The sequence below is a fragment of the Pogona vitticeps genome, chromosome 5, assembly GCF_051106095.1.
Source record: "Pogona vitticeps strain Pit_001003342236 chromosome 5, PviZW2.1, whole genome shotgun sequence".
Lineage (NCBI taxonomy): Eukaryota > Metazoa > Chordata > Lepidosauria > Squamata > Agamidae > Pogona > Pogona vitticeps.
The window spans coordinates 100,152,810-100,168,856 of NC_135787.1; the positions used below are offsets into that span (position 1 = coordinate 100,152,810).

The following is a 16,047-nucleotide window of genomic DNA, read 5'->3' on the forward strand; positions in this document are numbered from 1 at the left end:
ATTTTAGGGAAACCAAGATCATGGTTTTTTCTAGACACATTCAATTAAACAAGTGGATAATTGATGGACAGCACACTGAGCAGGTCAAGAAGTTTAAATACCTGAACATTGTTTTTAGTTCAACTCTCTTTGGACCAGCCACAAACAGTCAGCAGTGCAGATGGCTTTCTTTTTTTTCTTTTTCTTTTTTTACACCAAGGGGACACAATTCGTTCCTGCTGCATTACAAGGAGTTAAGGCGAAATTTTTATCCCAGCTGTTATATGGTAAAGCTGTATGGATTCAAAGTTTTAATTCAGATCTTGAAACTGTGCTCTCAATGTTTTATTTATTTATATTATTTATTTATTTATTTGATTTATATTCCGCCCATCTGGTATATTCTACCACTCTGGGCGGCTTACAGCGTTTAATTTAATTTTTTCTCCCTTATTTACCTATCTTTTATTATATTTTGGTATGTTTTGTTAATAGCTGGCGTTTATGGATTAATGTATATATGTTGTTGTTAGCCGCTGAGAGTGGTATAAATATACCAGATGGGCGGGATATAAATCAAATAAATAAATAAATTAATTAAAATATCACGAGAGGATTACAATACAAACAATAACAAATGAAGTGCAGAAATATAGTAAAAATAAGCAGCAAAAAGAGAAGGGAGTCTCTGTTGTACTCTGTTTTTGGAAGGCCCAGGTGTGCCTCCTCTGTAGGACTACAATTAGAGGCGGGCCTCACATCTGTAGAGTGGAGAGCTTGGTCTCTTGCCTTTCAGTATTGGTTAAAAGTTGTGTATACTGACCCTTCCTTGGGTTACCTTTACGTCTTGCAGAAAGATGTTTTTATTAGTTCTTGGGTTAAGGGATTTTCAGCAAAATTATACTTACTAGACTTTTCTATGGACTTTCTCTACTATAAAATCCATTCTAGAACAAAGAATCAAAGATGTGGACTTGCAATATTCCCTATCAAAGATCCATGGATCTTGTTCACCAATACATCATGGCCAAAAATTTCCAAAGCATACTGTCCCCAAACACTGGCATGCTTTCTCCGGGGCCAGGTTCAATTGTCTCCCTTATGCAATGTTGGAAGAATGCTGTCACCGTACCCCCTATGATGGTTGGCTGTGTGCCTGTGGAGATGAAGTAGTTGAGTGTTTGACCCAAATCTTGTTTGAATGTAGCCTCCAAAGAGATGATTGTAACAGACTTCTCTGTCCTCTTGTGAGAAAATGCCCTGGAAGTCCGTTCACATGGTATTTGGAGTATTTGTTGGCAGGTACAAACCAAACAGTTACAAAGCTAAGTTCTTGTTTTCTGTCATATGATCTCATAAAAAGGCCTTATTAATCTAAATGATGACTTTTTCTATATATGTGCATGTTTTAATAATTTTTTGGACCTGTGACTGTATAAAGAATGAAACAATTTTGCACCTGTGAGAATAAAACAAACAAGAATTTATATCACTAACACAGGAGTAAAGGGGGGGAGGGTAAAGTTGTTGATTCTCTACTACTTAATGTGGGAGCAGAATGGGATTAGAATTCTACACATTCCTGTATAGGATCTTGGTTCACTGACTACATAATGCGTATATATATATGATGAGGAGGAAGATAAAAAATCCACTGGATAACTTTCTGATGTAAGTAAATTCTCTTTTTCTCTAGGCTGGATCATTCCCTGGGAAAACCTGGCCTCTTCCTTCCAGGTACAGATCTATAGGCTGCATCTGCTATTAAATTATATGGGTTGGAAGAAGACTATTCTTTTCTGGCTTGGATTAAAACTGCAGCTGATGAAACACTTCTTCCAACCTGCTGTATCTAATCCCCAAATACCAGCCTCAGCCTCCCAAAAACTCATTCCTTCCTTTCCCTGATTTATTCAGTCAGAAAAGAGGGAGGTCTTCCATTCCATTTCCTGTTCCAGGCACATTGCTACCATCTCAACAGAAGCAAGAGATGATGATCTGTAGTCTTCCTAAGGGCTATTGTCTGGTCCATTATTTCCCAAGGGCAGTGCGAGGAAGGGAAGGGCTTGCTCAATTGTATCAAGGATGTGAGTCAGGCCAGTAGTCTGTTCAACTCACCTGGCTTTGACTTCTTGTATGTTCAGTTAGCTTTGCAAGGTTCTGTTAGGATTGCGCCCCTCCCCCCAAGTTTTCCATCCTTAGTTCGTGTGTGGCAAGTAGGCACAGCATGGTCTCTATCCTATGAATAGCTATGCCTAATAAATTTGGTTCATGAAGAAACAGAAACATTTATTTCAGTTTGTTCTTGAAGAATATAGCAAAATACACAAACTGCATATTCAGGATAGAAAAAAAAGATTAAAGGAGAAAAAATATAGAAGTAAGTGTTGGCAGATTTTCCCATTTTCAGTTGAGATAACTTTTAATTAAGGGTATCTGAAACAGAATCCACAATCTTACAGAAGCTTAATTAATCTTGCCTTCTCAGTTATGCTGCTATAAATGTGTTTAACTTGATATTCAATTGTTTTACAAATAAAATATATTACACAGATTTTTATTTTTACTTTTTGCAATCCTGTTACCAATTAGCAGTCTGCTAGCTTCTACCTGAAACTAATTTAATCAGGTACATTTTTTCCATCTTATAAATGTACGCTTTCTTTTAATTTAGAAAAGGGTGTAGACAAAGGATACTATACAGTAGGAGCCAGACTGATCCGGCTGGAGGATAAAGTAAGTTTTCTTTATTTTTTAAGATGGCTCTTCTCCTTACCACAACCACTTACTGCCTGACAATGACATCTGCTGTATGTGACATGAATGCTGTATCTTGGCACATATTTTCTTAAACATTTTGAAGTATTAAAAAAGGAAAGACCCAATATTTGGGAGACATATACTCAAATTCACATAGATTAAGTTAAGGCAAAATATGTTTCACTCACATCATGTGAGCTGTGAAGAAAGCAAGGACTTGGGGATGATGAAAAAGAAACTTAGTTTTGGGAGTTTTTTATGTGCCTGTAAGTGAATGGGAACATAAACTTTCAAGGCAAAAGGTCATCTGGAAATAGTCTATTTGCACCTCCTCTCTATCTCCTGTTTCTGTATTCCTATAATTGGGGCTACTTCAAAGGAAAGACACCTCACCACATGTGTGGATGCTTTTCAAAGACAGAATACCGATAGAGAACTGTAAAGCTTATTATTGTTATTAATTTTTTTTTGTCTATCAGAGCAGTCACCAACTGTTTGTATCTGTGAGGCTGGAGTTAACCTACTTCCTGCCTGAGGATAGGCAGATTTTGGAACTGGAAAGGAGCCATGACTTTTCTTGCTCTAGATTGATCAAAGGGGATTAAGAGTTGTTAAGTGATTTCAGGCCCCACCTATCTCATTCAAGTCCATAAAAGGGACTTAGGGAAGATGATACTTTGTTTCAGCCACCGCCGTTTGGGGAAAGGAGAGATTTATTCCATGGAGGAGGATATGCTTCTCACACTATTAAGGGATTCCACCTAACTCACATGGAGGACTTTGTGATCTTAAGAAGATGTGCTGGGCCTAGCCTCATGGAGGGAAACTCAGGCTTAATCCATCTCTTTACTTAGGTTTGAGTAAAATAGGATAAATTACAGTTTATTATTTTCTGATGTGTTTTTGTTTTTGAATGCTGTAACCCTGTAATCATTTGCTTCTTCTTGCTTGAATAATGTGTTTTTGTGACCATATGAAACTTTTATTCTTTAAAATCGTCCTTTTATTGCTTCTTCTTTAATAAAACACAAAAATCTTTTTAAAGCAGTTGTCTGGAGGGTGAATGAGAGAGAGAGAGAGACGTGACATTACAGTCCAGTCCTAGCCTCATCCGAGCCACTGCAATTTTTAATATTTTTAATGGAAGCTGGTAGTAGCCTACTGTGATTTGTGTCTTGAATCCCCTGAAGCACGCACTGTCTCAAATGCTGAAAGGTGTGTTGGGGAGTGAAACATTCTCAGGCAAGTCTTGTAGCATCTCCTTATGTCTGCTTACCCTGAGTGCTCGTATCTCAGGATCAGTGGGAAGTGTGTGGCTGAGTCCAAAAGGGACCATGATTGTGACAGGATCTCTTAGAGTCCCCAGTTCTGGCACATGGGTTTTACGACAAAGAAGGAATTGCTTGAGATGCTGTCTTGAGAACTTCTGTTTATATAGAGAGAAGAATATTGTGTTGAACTGATGCTCAGGGTCAAAAACACTGTGCAAGAACTGTAGCTGAAGTGTGAGCTCAGAGAATGTCACCATATTGTGAATAAGGACAGTGGTGAAAAATAATGGAACCTGTTTTTAAGAGAACAGGAAAAAGTAGCATGATACGAGCTGGTGCCTGTGGAATATGCTTTTATTTATTTTTGTTTCACTCTTTCACTGGTCAAATGGATTTTAAAGGTGTTTAAATGGCTTCAAATAAATGTTTTTTTCCCAGGGCTAAGGAGACAATAAGTGAAGCAAAATAAACAACAATGACTCATTTTTTAAAGTAATTCCAGTCTCCAGCCAGGGACAGTGTGAGTTCAAATTTCACATCTTCAGCTATGATCCTGTTCTTCTTGCTGAGATGATTTAATCTCCTTTCTCCAGACAAGGTACTTCACTGGGCTGGTTCTAAATGTTTAGATGCCCAAGATGGAAAAATCTAAACAACATGCACACATCTTGTCCCACATCCTAACGTGCCACCCAGACCTCCAGAATTTCTTGTGCAAGTCCCACTGAAATGGGCAAGCACAGTCAAAATACAGAGATACCCAGGGATTTTATAAATGTAAAATCTAACATCTTGAGCTAACCTCAGAAAATAGCAGTATGAATAGAGGTAATGGGTCACTGTATAATGCACTCTGTATAATCTCTCCTTCAATCCATTTTTTTCTCTTCAGAATAATGCACAAAATGTTCATTATATGCTCTCCTATACTGCATTATGATGTCCCCATGAGGTGATTTTGCTGATTTCCTGCAGGTAACACTGCCAGATTGCAGTAGTGAATGAAGTGTCCCTAATTAAGTTAGATACTTCTTAAATTTATGTCTGTTTTATTTGGAACTAGTACTTGAATCTAGGTCCCTGTGATTCATTTATTTGACTTTCCATGGTGGGATTTTCTCAAAAATACAAGCCTCAGCAGTCCAACTGGCAATTTAAACCTATGATTACCTGAAGCAAGGGAAATAATGTGCTATGACAAACAGAGGTGTTTCACTACTTGAGGAGCTCCTCTTCTAAAAATATGCTAACTGTAATCATGTAATTTAATACTGAGGTGCAGTCTATGTAATTATATCTCTATAGCACTCTCTGTTAGCTGTTCCAATATCTGGAGCTTACATTACTTAACGAGAACCTCTTGTGCAAGTTATGCCTGCAGAAGAGTGACAACATCATTGGCAACAGGAGATTTTGAGGAATTAAAGACTTCCTCTTTCCATTCCACAGTTTCCACAGTTCCAAAATGATGAAACAGATTACTTATGAATCAGACAGCCCAAGGGAAAGAAGAATGGAGTCTTTGCCTGCCAAAAAAACTCCCTCTGCCAGTGATGTCATCACTGTTCTGCAGCCATAATTTACACAAGAGGATTTTGGTCATAAATTTATTTATTAAGTAAGGAACTTGATACTTAAGCAATTGAAAGTTGGCATCCTCTTCGTATCGCTATTATATTCTGATATATAGTTGTTATTTTAAAAACAGTTATTGATAGAGAATATAAAAATAGTACTGTTCCAAAGTGTGCCAGATCTAGGATTTCATTTTAGGGGACTTGGTCCACTTAACAAAAACAGTGTCCGTGAATCAATGATGTTCTCAGCTACCCAGGATATTTTCTACATAAAAGGAATGGCAAAGCTTCGGAAACAGTGGGCACTCTGTTTTTGTTATGCCTGATTCTGCCACTCCTGGAGTGATTCTTATTTTACAGTTTTTATGTGATGTGAATAGCAAGCATCCTTTTGGCTGTGGAATACCCTTGTTTGTAACTTAAAGTTTTGTGTTCAGTTTAAATTATGCTGTTTTGAATTATTAGTATCTTGAAACATAATGCTTATTTGACCTGCTTTTGCTCTTGCTTACAAATTACTCACATCGTTATGGTTGGTATCAGAGCTTCTTGTGGTTCTGTTCAAAAATTACATGGAGATCTTCAAAATGAGAATTGGGGGCCCCTTTCCTGCATCAGATGCATGCCATTTGGCTGAACCTTCCCCAACTTCAGCTTGAGCAGTTAACTTTAAATTATGGTCTGTAACTATTGAGAGATTCTCTTAAATATATTTGAACAATTGTTTCCAACATGATCTAGTTGCTGGCATTAGCTTCCATTTAAATTTGCAATCTGATGCCTCTTTATAATACACATGGGATTATAAATTGCCCTATTTTGGTTTTTCACTTAATATTTAGAATGGGGAAAGCATGGAAGGGGACGGTAAGGGGGAAAGCAGAGTAACCAGAAGAAGAAGAACTAAAACTAAGAAAGACTGGAATTGAAAAATGGAAAAAGTGTGCAGAAAACAGCTGTGTTGAATTTTGAAAAATATATCTATTAGATATTTTCATAATTATATGGCAATTCTTTGTGGTACTTACAGTTACAATCCACATTCACATTAACATAACGATTTCCACATTTATAGACAAACAAGTGATAACATGCTGAGCCAAAGGAACCATGTGGTAACATTTAAGATGGGCAAAAATGTTAAGAAAACTGAAGCAATAAAGCTGAAGTCTTTAGAGCACGGTAATAGACCAGGGCAGGTCTGAGCACAACACGTCTGCAAAAATAAGTACTTCCTTGCTGAGCAAAATAACAGCCTTTATTTTTGGCTGAAGTGAGACTAACTAGAAGAAAAGTGTGCTTGGGATAGATGTTAATCTGGTTGGCTTTTTCAAAGGGGTGTGTTACCCAAAATGCACAATGTGCTGTGGTTGAAACACTAGAATATGAAAATGGACTCTCTAAGATAGAATAAGAGCTCTGTATCTTCTGCACTGAGGTGGGCAACTTCTGTAGAGGTTGCTGGGGTGGGGGACGCTACATGCTGGCAGTGGGTGGAGCTGTTGCCACTGGTGGGTGGAGTCAGAACCACAACGTGCAACACCACTCCCTCTTGCACACATACACATTGCCTTTTAAAGTGGAGATTAATGGGTGACTCACACAATGGCCCGTTAAACATGTTGAGTATCACACCAAACACATATAGAGGTGCTGTGAAACTGTAGTAATGCTGCAAGTGACATCTGTTTCTCAAGGTTTCAGGCTGAGTTTCCCTGCACTCTCGCCGAGAGTAATTGCTTTTATCTGATGATGCCGTGGAACAAAGAAGAAATGCCAGGGACCTTCTATGTGCAAGGGCTGTGTTCTGTCACTCAGTGCAAAGATCGTTATTGGAACTGTAAAAACTGTCAAGATTAACTAGGATGTAATCCAGGAGACTTTTAGCAACGACTTCACATGTATGGGTAGGTGCAGGGAAGTCAGAAAAACAGAGAGAGCTACGCTGAAAGCAGAATAGTTATTGCTATTATGAAATATTAAAAGAAAGCCACAATTGTCCTCATCTTTTTCTTTTCTTTTTTTGAAAATGGATTCCCACATATATTTCGGAGTGGCAGCTATTATAGTGGCGAACAAATGTGTTAGTTTATGCATTTTGGTCATAGGCACGATTCCTAGAGAAGGGAGGGTAGCTGCATTTGTTTTTGCTCCTCACCCTACTTGACTTGTGTAGTAGAGGAAATAAAATTTAGGAACTGCATGGCTTATCTATGGTTGAGAGTGCTATCACAGGACCGAGGCAGAATGCCAATCTGTCTGCAAACAGTGAAGATGGAAGAAGATTTCTGTTTTTCAGGAGGAGTGACAATTTTGGAAAAGTTTTGGCAGAACCTGCTACTGGCAGCTCTTTGCAGTTGATTTTTTCCCTCTCTACTTTATTTTGGTTCTTTGAGAAAGGAGCAATGCAGTTTCTCTTTTTGTCTGCCAGCTGGCTCCTAGTCCCATTGCCAGTTTTCACCTTTAGAGCCCTAAGTGACTTGGGACCAGGTTGTGTGAAATACTTCTTTCTCCCACTGTACTTACCCAACTTTAAGATGTTCTTCGGAGGCCCTGTTCCAAGTGCCCCCTGCAAATGGAATCAAGTGTATTGATGAAAGGGATGCTATCTTGTCATTGATGGCAGCTTACATAGGGAGCCATCTTTGGAGAAAGACTTATGTGGTGTTACTTTGACGACCTGTTTGCGGCCAGTGAAAATTTTTTAAAATAACATTTTATTAGTTTTTCACTATATCTATATTCAATTCATGCTTGTTAAACATCGTGTTACATGGGTTTGCTTATAATTATCTATTTTTGCATCTTGGTGATTTAATCCCTTCTCCGATCTTCTAGCCATTTGAAGAACAAATTCCATATATTAAAGTGTTCCAGATCTTCTTTCTCTCTCAGTCTCAGTGTGAGTCTATCCATTTCTGGATAATCTAAAATCTTCTTAATTATCTCTTCTTCTGTTGGTATTTCTTCGTTTTTCCAATGTTGTGCAAATGCAATCCTAGCTGATGTCATGATATGCAGTGATAGGTAAACTGATTGTTTATCAAAATCCTCTGGTAAAATACCTAAGAAAAACAGTTCTAGTCTAAAATATCTACATTTTTAAAGCATTTTAACCCACCATGTCTGTATTTTAGCCCAATTTGTTTTTGCTTTTCACATGTCCACCATACAGGATAATAGGTACCTACTTTTTGTTCGCATTTCCAACATTTACTAGACATACTTGGAAACATTTTTGCAATTCTGTCAGTTGGTAAGTGCCACCTATAAAACATTTTATAAAGATTTTCTTTATACAAAATCGTCATTGTTATTTCTATTCTACAATTTCTGCCATTTCTCCAATTCAATATTGTGCCCAAAATTTTTAGCCCATTGTACCATTGTTTCTTTCACCTGTTCATCTTCCATTTTCCAATCCAAAAGCAGTTTGCATAGTTTCTTAATTAGTTTATCGTCTGAGGTTAACAATATTTGTTCAAGCAGAATTTGTTCTTTATAAAAGCTATCTTTAACATCTTTATTGTATCTAGATAGAATTTGCATTAATGGCCACCAGGACAAGCCTAATCCCTGAGCAATAAGATCTTGTTTTGGTTTTAATTTCCCTTCTATATCTAGTGTACTGTATCTTTATAGCATAAAATTTCCTCAGAGTTCCTGAGATTTGGCTGCACAAATGCTTCCATAGGTAAAAGCCACTTAGGTATTTTTATGTACATTTTCTTTTTTATCTTCTCCCATATTATCAGTAGTGAGTTTCTGATATAATGATTTTGAAAGTATCTATGGGTTTTGGCTTTCTCATACCATAAAAAGGTATGCCAGTCCAATTGTAGATCATGGCCTTCTAGACAGAGCAGAGCAGTCTAGTATTCCTCAAAGTGATCCATTCTTTAAGCCAGACTAAAATACATGCTTGGCAATATAATCCCCAGTCTGGTAGTCCGAATCCTCCTTTAGATCCTCGTAGCATTTTAAATTTAATTCTTGCCTTCTTCCCTTGACAAATAAACTTTAAAATCATATTGTTTAAATCCTCAAAATATTTCTTTTCTATTTTAATTGGTACTGTTTGGAACAAAAAAAAGTAGTTTTGGTAAGATACACATTTTAATTGTTGCTATCCTTCCTAGCATTGATAATTGTAAGTTCTTCCATTTTTCCAAGTCTATTTTTATTTTAAGTAATTTTACATAGTTGTCTTCTTCAATGCTTGCACATCTTGCGGTTAGATATATTCCCAAATATTTAACCTTTTTAACTATTTGTAACTTTGACATTTCCGATAGTTGACTTTTTTTGGTTGTTGTGGGTTTTTCGGGCTCTTTGACCGTGTTCTTCCTAACGTTTCACCAGTCTCTGTGGCCGGCATCTTCAGAGGACAGCACTCTGTGCTCTGGTGTAGTTGGCTTGGGAGTGGAGTATTTATGGCTGTGAGATGGGCTTTTGTCTTTTTCTGTAGATGGGTGATTAGTGTGTCTTGTTGTGGGTGTATTGTTGTGAAAAGAAGGAGAGATTATCTGTCACTGTGGTTGATGGGTGTCATTAGCTGGTCTTTTGTGTGTAGTGATCCCCAGTCCTTGTGGCTGGGTAGAGTTCGTTCACCTTTTGCAAGCTGTGTTTTTGAGAGCTGGGATCCAAGTTCTGTTGAGTTTCAAACTTTCCTCTTTTTTGTTGAAGTTCTGCTGGTGCTTGTGGATTTCCCTGTGCAGTCTGACGTAATGATTGCTGGTGTTATCCAGTATTTTGGTATTTTGAAATAGAATCTCATGTACAGTTTGTTTTAGGGCATGTTCAGCTACTGCAGATTTTTCTGGTTTTTTTAGTCTGCAGTGTCTCTCATGTTCTTTGATTCTGGTGTGGATGCTTCTTTTTGTGGTTCCAATATATACCTGTCCACAACTGCAAGGTATCCGTATACTCCTGCAGTGGTGAGGGGATCTTCTAAGATAAATACCAAATCATCTGCAGATGCTTGTAGCTTTCACCTTTTATTTTTATTCCTTTAATTTACGGATCCTGTCTCACATTCCTATTGAGCACTTCCAGGGTCTTGTTCTTTTTTCACATGCATACTGGTCAGGGTATGCCCACCCATGCCACCTTGGACTAGTTGCTCCCTGTTGTTGTTCATGACGGCTGAGGAGGCAACAACTGGTGCTCTGCCTCTTGATTACAGTGTATTCCATGCTTATATTTCCTGTTATGTGTTTTCAGGTTCTGATTCAACGTATGTGTGGATGATAATGTTTTTATAGCATGGTTCCCCCACCCACATTTGTTTTCTAATTTTTGCCCCTCTTTGGTGCAGTAGAGTAGCTGCTATACTTGCCAGCTATTCAGTGTGTATTAACACAGAGTGCTTCATAAGACACTGTCTGTTTACCATCTCCTGGCTTGGAGGGTAAAAATAGCCTTCAATGTAGGCAACTTAAAGATAGAAATAGATACCCTCAAATGTATCTTCTCTGTTGATTAAAGGTTCTTAGCGGGCTTGGCAGCTTGAAAATAGTTCGTACTGACTGAGCTTCTGATTGTGCTCTTCACATGCTGGCTTTTTCTACTCCATCCCTCATTAGCAATGCTTTCTTTAGATACCTACGAAAATATTTCTGAGGGTTTTAAGTCTACTTCACTTTGAGCAAGTCCCCAAGGAGGGCAAGCCAATTGGCTGGATAGGGATGGAGCAGAGACTTTTTTTTATCTTAAACATGGAGAGACAATGCACAGATCCTTGGCTTGGAGAGTGTTTTTTTTTTTCCTGATGCATGTTAATATTTTAATTATACCTTTATTATTTGATCAATTTTAAAACTACATGAATGTGATTAGGTAGCATCCTCTTCATCCATCTCCAGTAAGAGCTGCTGTGTTGGAAGACTTTTCTTGAATGGTAACAGTTACTGTATTCCATCTTAGAGTACAATACAAGAAGGTTTAAGGAAGGTGATGGTTATTCACATGGATACATTTTTAAAGCATTCTGATTGCAAACCTTTTTCTTCAGCTGCATGCCACAATGAGTAGAGTACCAATGCTTGATGTCATTTTGGGTGTTTTTTTTTTAATGATTTCTCAGATTAATATTAATTTGTACAACCCAAAGATGTTAGTGGAGTGTTTTGTAATTACAACATATATGCTCAAACTGTCTGGCTGATACATGGTCAGACATGGGATTCAGAGAGGTTGACAAGTACAGTCTAGGGAGTCATAAATGTTTTTTAAATGGTGAAGCAGTGCTCTCTGTTTAAAAGAAGCAATCATGTGACTGGTCCCAGGAAATATATATATATTTATATCTCACTTGTGAGGGCATGAATCGCTGAACTAGCAGTTCACGCCAGTTTGTCTTTCAGTCAAACAGGTGTTTGGCACTTCCCAGCCCTGCCTCCTCCGGCGGGTACCCGCTTAGAAGCAATGCCCAGAGAAGGTGGCACAGGGAGAGCACGGGAGGAGGCAGAGTTGGGGAGCACCAAACACCTGTTCAACACGATGCACTATTTAGTGGCTTGTGCTGATCTCTAATCATCTGTGATAATGATGTATTCAGTCTTATTGTCTGCTTCACAAATTCTTAAAATTAATCTCACATCATGATTTGTTCTTCAAGAATGCTTATTATATTATTTTATTATTATTATTTTATCATTTTATGCTTTTTATGCTTGTTTATATGTACTTATAAAGGTAAAGGTAAAGGTTCCCCTTGACCATTTTTGTCCAGTCATGTCCAACTCTACAGGGCGGTGCTCATCCCCGTTTCCAAGCCATAGAGCCAGCGTTTTGTCCGAAGACAATCTTCCGTGGTCACGTGGCCAGTGCGACTTAGACACGGAACGCTGTTACCTTCCCACTGAGGTGGTCCCCATTAATCTACTCGTATTTGCATGCTTTCGAACCGCTAGGTTGGCGGGAGCTGGGACAAGCGATGGGCGCTCACTCCGTTGCGTGGATTCGATCTTACGACTGCTGGTCTTCTGACCCTGCAGCACACAAAGGCTTCTGCGGTTTAGCCCTCAGCGCCACCACGTCCCTCATATGTACCTATATGAGATGCTAAATACTATTTTTTAAGATTGGTTTAATCTATGTTCTTGCATATAGCCTGATAGGCTACAAAGCAATAAAGTAGTATTCATATTCAGTCTTAACCAGATGGATTGTTATCAGGAACCAGAGGTCAAAAAGAGCAGATCAAGTGAGAAACTGGAGCCAAGGCAATAAAACCAGGAGCCCAAGCCAAGAGTCAGAGCTGAGGGGTCAAGGCAGGGAATAAGCCAGGTGTTGGAGCAAAGTGAACAAAAGTAAAAATGCAAAGGCTCAGTGTGAACATGATCATAAGGGTCAAAGAATGGACCTGAGATAGATTTGCTACCCAGGGAGATGCTAAATAGTGCAGCCCAGGTAGGTCCATGTTAAGACACTTGTGTGCAAAACTAAATATTCTTAACCTAACCCCAGAAATGCCTTAGAACTGGATCAGGCAAATCTAAGTGGTATTTGATTTGTTTCAAGTAAGTAATTCTTGATGCTGACCAAGGAACTCAAGCATCTAGTCATAGGTATTTCTGGATTGCATTGATTATTTAGATCTATTTCAGTCTAATTTTTGGCTTGGTTTGTGGACCAAGAAACAATAATCTGCAAGATCAGGAACATGCTGCAATGCTACCAGCCTTTCCTACCTCTTCCCCATGCTTGGGGGGAGCACAAGATGACATTGCCCACAATGATTTGCTCTGAAAGGGAATCTTCGGAACAAAGCATCAGGTTTGTCCAGTACTCTAGAGTGATAAAAGCAAGGAAAGCAAGAAATCTGGGGGGAAAAATCTTCTAGGATGTTTTATTACCCAACTGCAATATGTTATACATTGGACCCACAATCCAGGTCCTTGTTCATACTATCCAGCAGGCTGGCAAGTTTGTCTACACCAGCAGAGAAATGAATTCCTAAATCTCACTGACTTGTTTAATGGTTTTATTGAGCACTGTGCCCCCAATAAATCTTTTGTTTCTTTCAAAATATTTCTGGTAATGGTACCAAAACTCTAAAACAGCTTTTCCTGAGAGTTTTATGCTGCTGTATCATTTCTGGTTTCTGGGATCGTGCTAAATCAGTTTCATTAGGCCACTGCCAACAGGTAGTTGGAGCTGGGAGGCCCCCCACCCTAACATTTCAGCTGAGGCACACCCACCCACACCAGTTCAGGTCCTGAGATGGATTTTTGAGGAGAGAGGATGAAGAACCTTTGCTACTGTTTGAATTGGGTTTGTCAATTTTAGTATGGAACACACTTTGCTAAACTCTATATTGTTTGTTTACATTGTATTATTTTGTTTGGGGAGCTTAGATTGTGCCTATAGAAAGGTGGGACACAAATACTTAAAATAAATAAAATAATGTTTTTATTCATAGTTTTCCAAACATATTAAAGGGGTTGAAAAATTTTATCTCCATAATCTGCAGAAGTAGGAAAATATGATTTGAAGTTATAAGTAAAATGAAATTCTTGCTTCCCTATATTTCACAACAGGACTTTAAATATTGTCTTTCATTGTTGTAAGCTGCCTTGGGTCCTTTTCAAAGAGAAAGGCAATGTAAAATGTTTTAAATAAAATAAAATAACAGTGCATTATGAATTGGCTGCTTTGAGAACGGTGCATATGAATCGGATTTTTTAAAAAATAACATGGACTTCATGAAACTCATTTGAAAACTGATTATTCTTTTAATCTTTACCAAATGTGACCAATGTATTCAACAAACAGCTATGCTGAGTTTGTATACTCACAGAGTCCTGTATAAATAAAATTCATAAGAGGAGCAGTTTTACTAGTGGAGAAAGATTAATGAGGTCTATTTTATGTACTGTATACATTTACCCATAATAAGCCTGCTTACATGAATACAAAAACATGAAAATCCATTAAAAATGTCAAGATTATTTTAATTCAGTAATGAAAGGGAATCCTTTGCTTGAAGTTATAGCTCAAAATTATATTGCTCATTCATGAATTTTATGTTTAAGTGGCTGTTTCCAAAAATGTCACAGTAGGAGGGGAGAAAAGTTCATTTTCCTTGGCTGGTTCTCTGTAGCTGTTCCTGCGTTCATTTGGTTTGGCTCAGGCAATGAAGTGCTACAGACTGAAATAACTTCTTGTATGTTGACAACATGTCCCTGTAAATGAGAATAAGCAAGGAAAGCAAAGTCAGGGCCACTTTACCTATGTAGTGGGTTAAAGTGGTAGAATGCGCTTTTAGTGTTTCATGCTGCAGGTAGGATCACATTTTTGTACACTGCTCTGTATAAGAAGGAAAAACTCTCTGCCAATCAAAAGACGAGGATAAAGGAGAGCATGCTGCCTCTTGATGTGAAGAAACCGCCTTTCACTGTCCCTTGTTGTGTTAATATATGCCATTGTTTCATCATTCTCAACATGCAAAATAATAATAATAAAAATCCCATGATCCTTCTGTCTCCTACCCCTTCTATCCTAATTACAGTACTTACTCCCCCCCCCCCCGACTTCTGGAAAATGTCCTCCGTCTCACCTTTTCCCCATCCAACTATGCTGTTTTCTCCTTCCAGTCTGATGTCCACCTGTTGCATTTCGCTAAAACTGTCTTCAGAAAAATCTGTGATGACCAAAGTTTTTAAAATCATTTTTGCGGTGAGAAGATTGCCACTAATTTTTCAGTCTTTTTGCTGAATTTGAGTTATACTTTCTGTCTTTTTTGGCTGGCTCTCTTTTTATCTACCATATCTAGTAATTCATCGAGTTTTCCCACAGAAGGAAGCTTTTCACCTCCTGGGGATCCTCATAACTATTCTTGGATTCCTTCAGGCTCCATTTTTGGCCATCTCCTCATCTGTCTCTGTGCATCGATCTTGGGTAACTTCACCAAACTCCATGCCTTGCACCACCATATCCTTGCAGTACTGTCTCCAAAGTTTGCACTCCTTCCATTAATACATTTCTTCATGCCTTAATAATAGTTCTTCAGTTCTTCATAACCATTTGAAATTCATTATCCAGAAAGGTACCTGTATTAGTCTGTCACAGAAAAAAACAAGCAGTCTTATTGCATTGTAAACACCAGATCATTTTATAATGCCATAAACGTCTGTGATGTTACTGTGGAAATCTGGGTCCTGGTTTTCCGGCAAGGAAACAGGCTAAGATGTACCAGTTGAACCAATGTCTGATTTTATTTTGCAATGCCAAAAGATAGATAGGTCAGCCGGGCCTTCCTCTTAAAGCAGAGAAAAGGTCCCAAATATACAGAGAATATATGTTTTATAATAATTATAGACAAAGAGCCATAAAGTACTACATTTCTATTGGTCACCTGAACCACAGTTTTGGATCCAGCTTCCCATTGGGCCAAGGATGCCCACTACGTTAGATCATTGGCTATAGAGAAATATCCGTACTGTGCCCCCATGCTA

General features: G+C 38.2%; 2 protein-coding genes across 2 annotated transcripts in view; both read left to right on the forward strand.

Moving 5' to 3' along the window:
• Nucleotides 1-16,047, forward strand: part of LOC110074991 (potassium voltage-gated channel subfamily KQT member 1) — a 535,131-nt gene that overhangs the window by 267,818 nt on the left and 251,266 nt on the right. The window contains exons 17-18 of the mRNA XM_078394146.1: nt 1,676-1,716; nt 2,654-2,715. Of these exons, the coding sequence (XP_078250272.1) occupies nt 1,676-1,716; nt 2,654-2,715 (103 nt within the window). The remainder of the gene's footprint in view (nt 1-1,675; nt 1,717-2,653; nt 2,716-16,047) is intronic.
• The window catches only part of LOC144589471 (uncharacterized), a 282,764-nt gene that overhangs the window by 62,982 nt on the left and 203,735 nt on the right, over nt 1-16,047 (forward strand). The gene's annotated exons all lie outside the window — the stretch shown is intronic.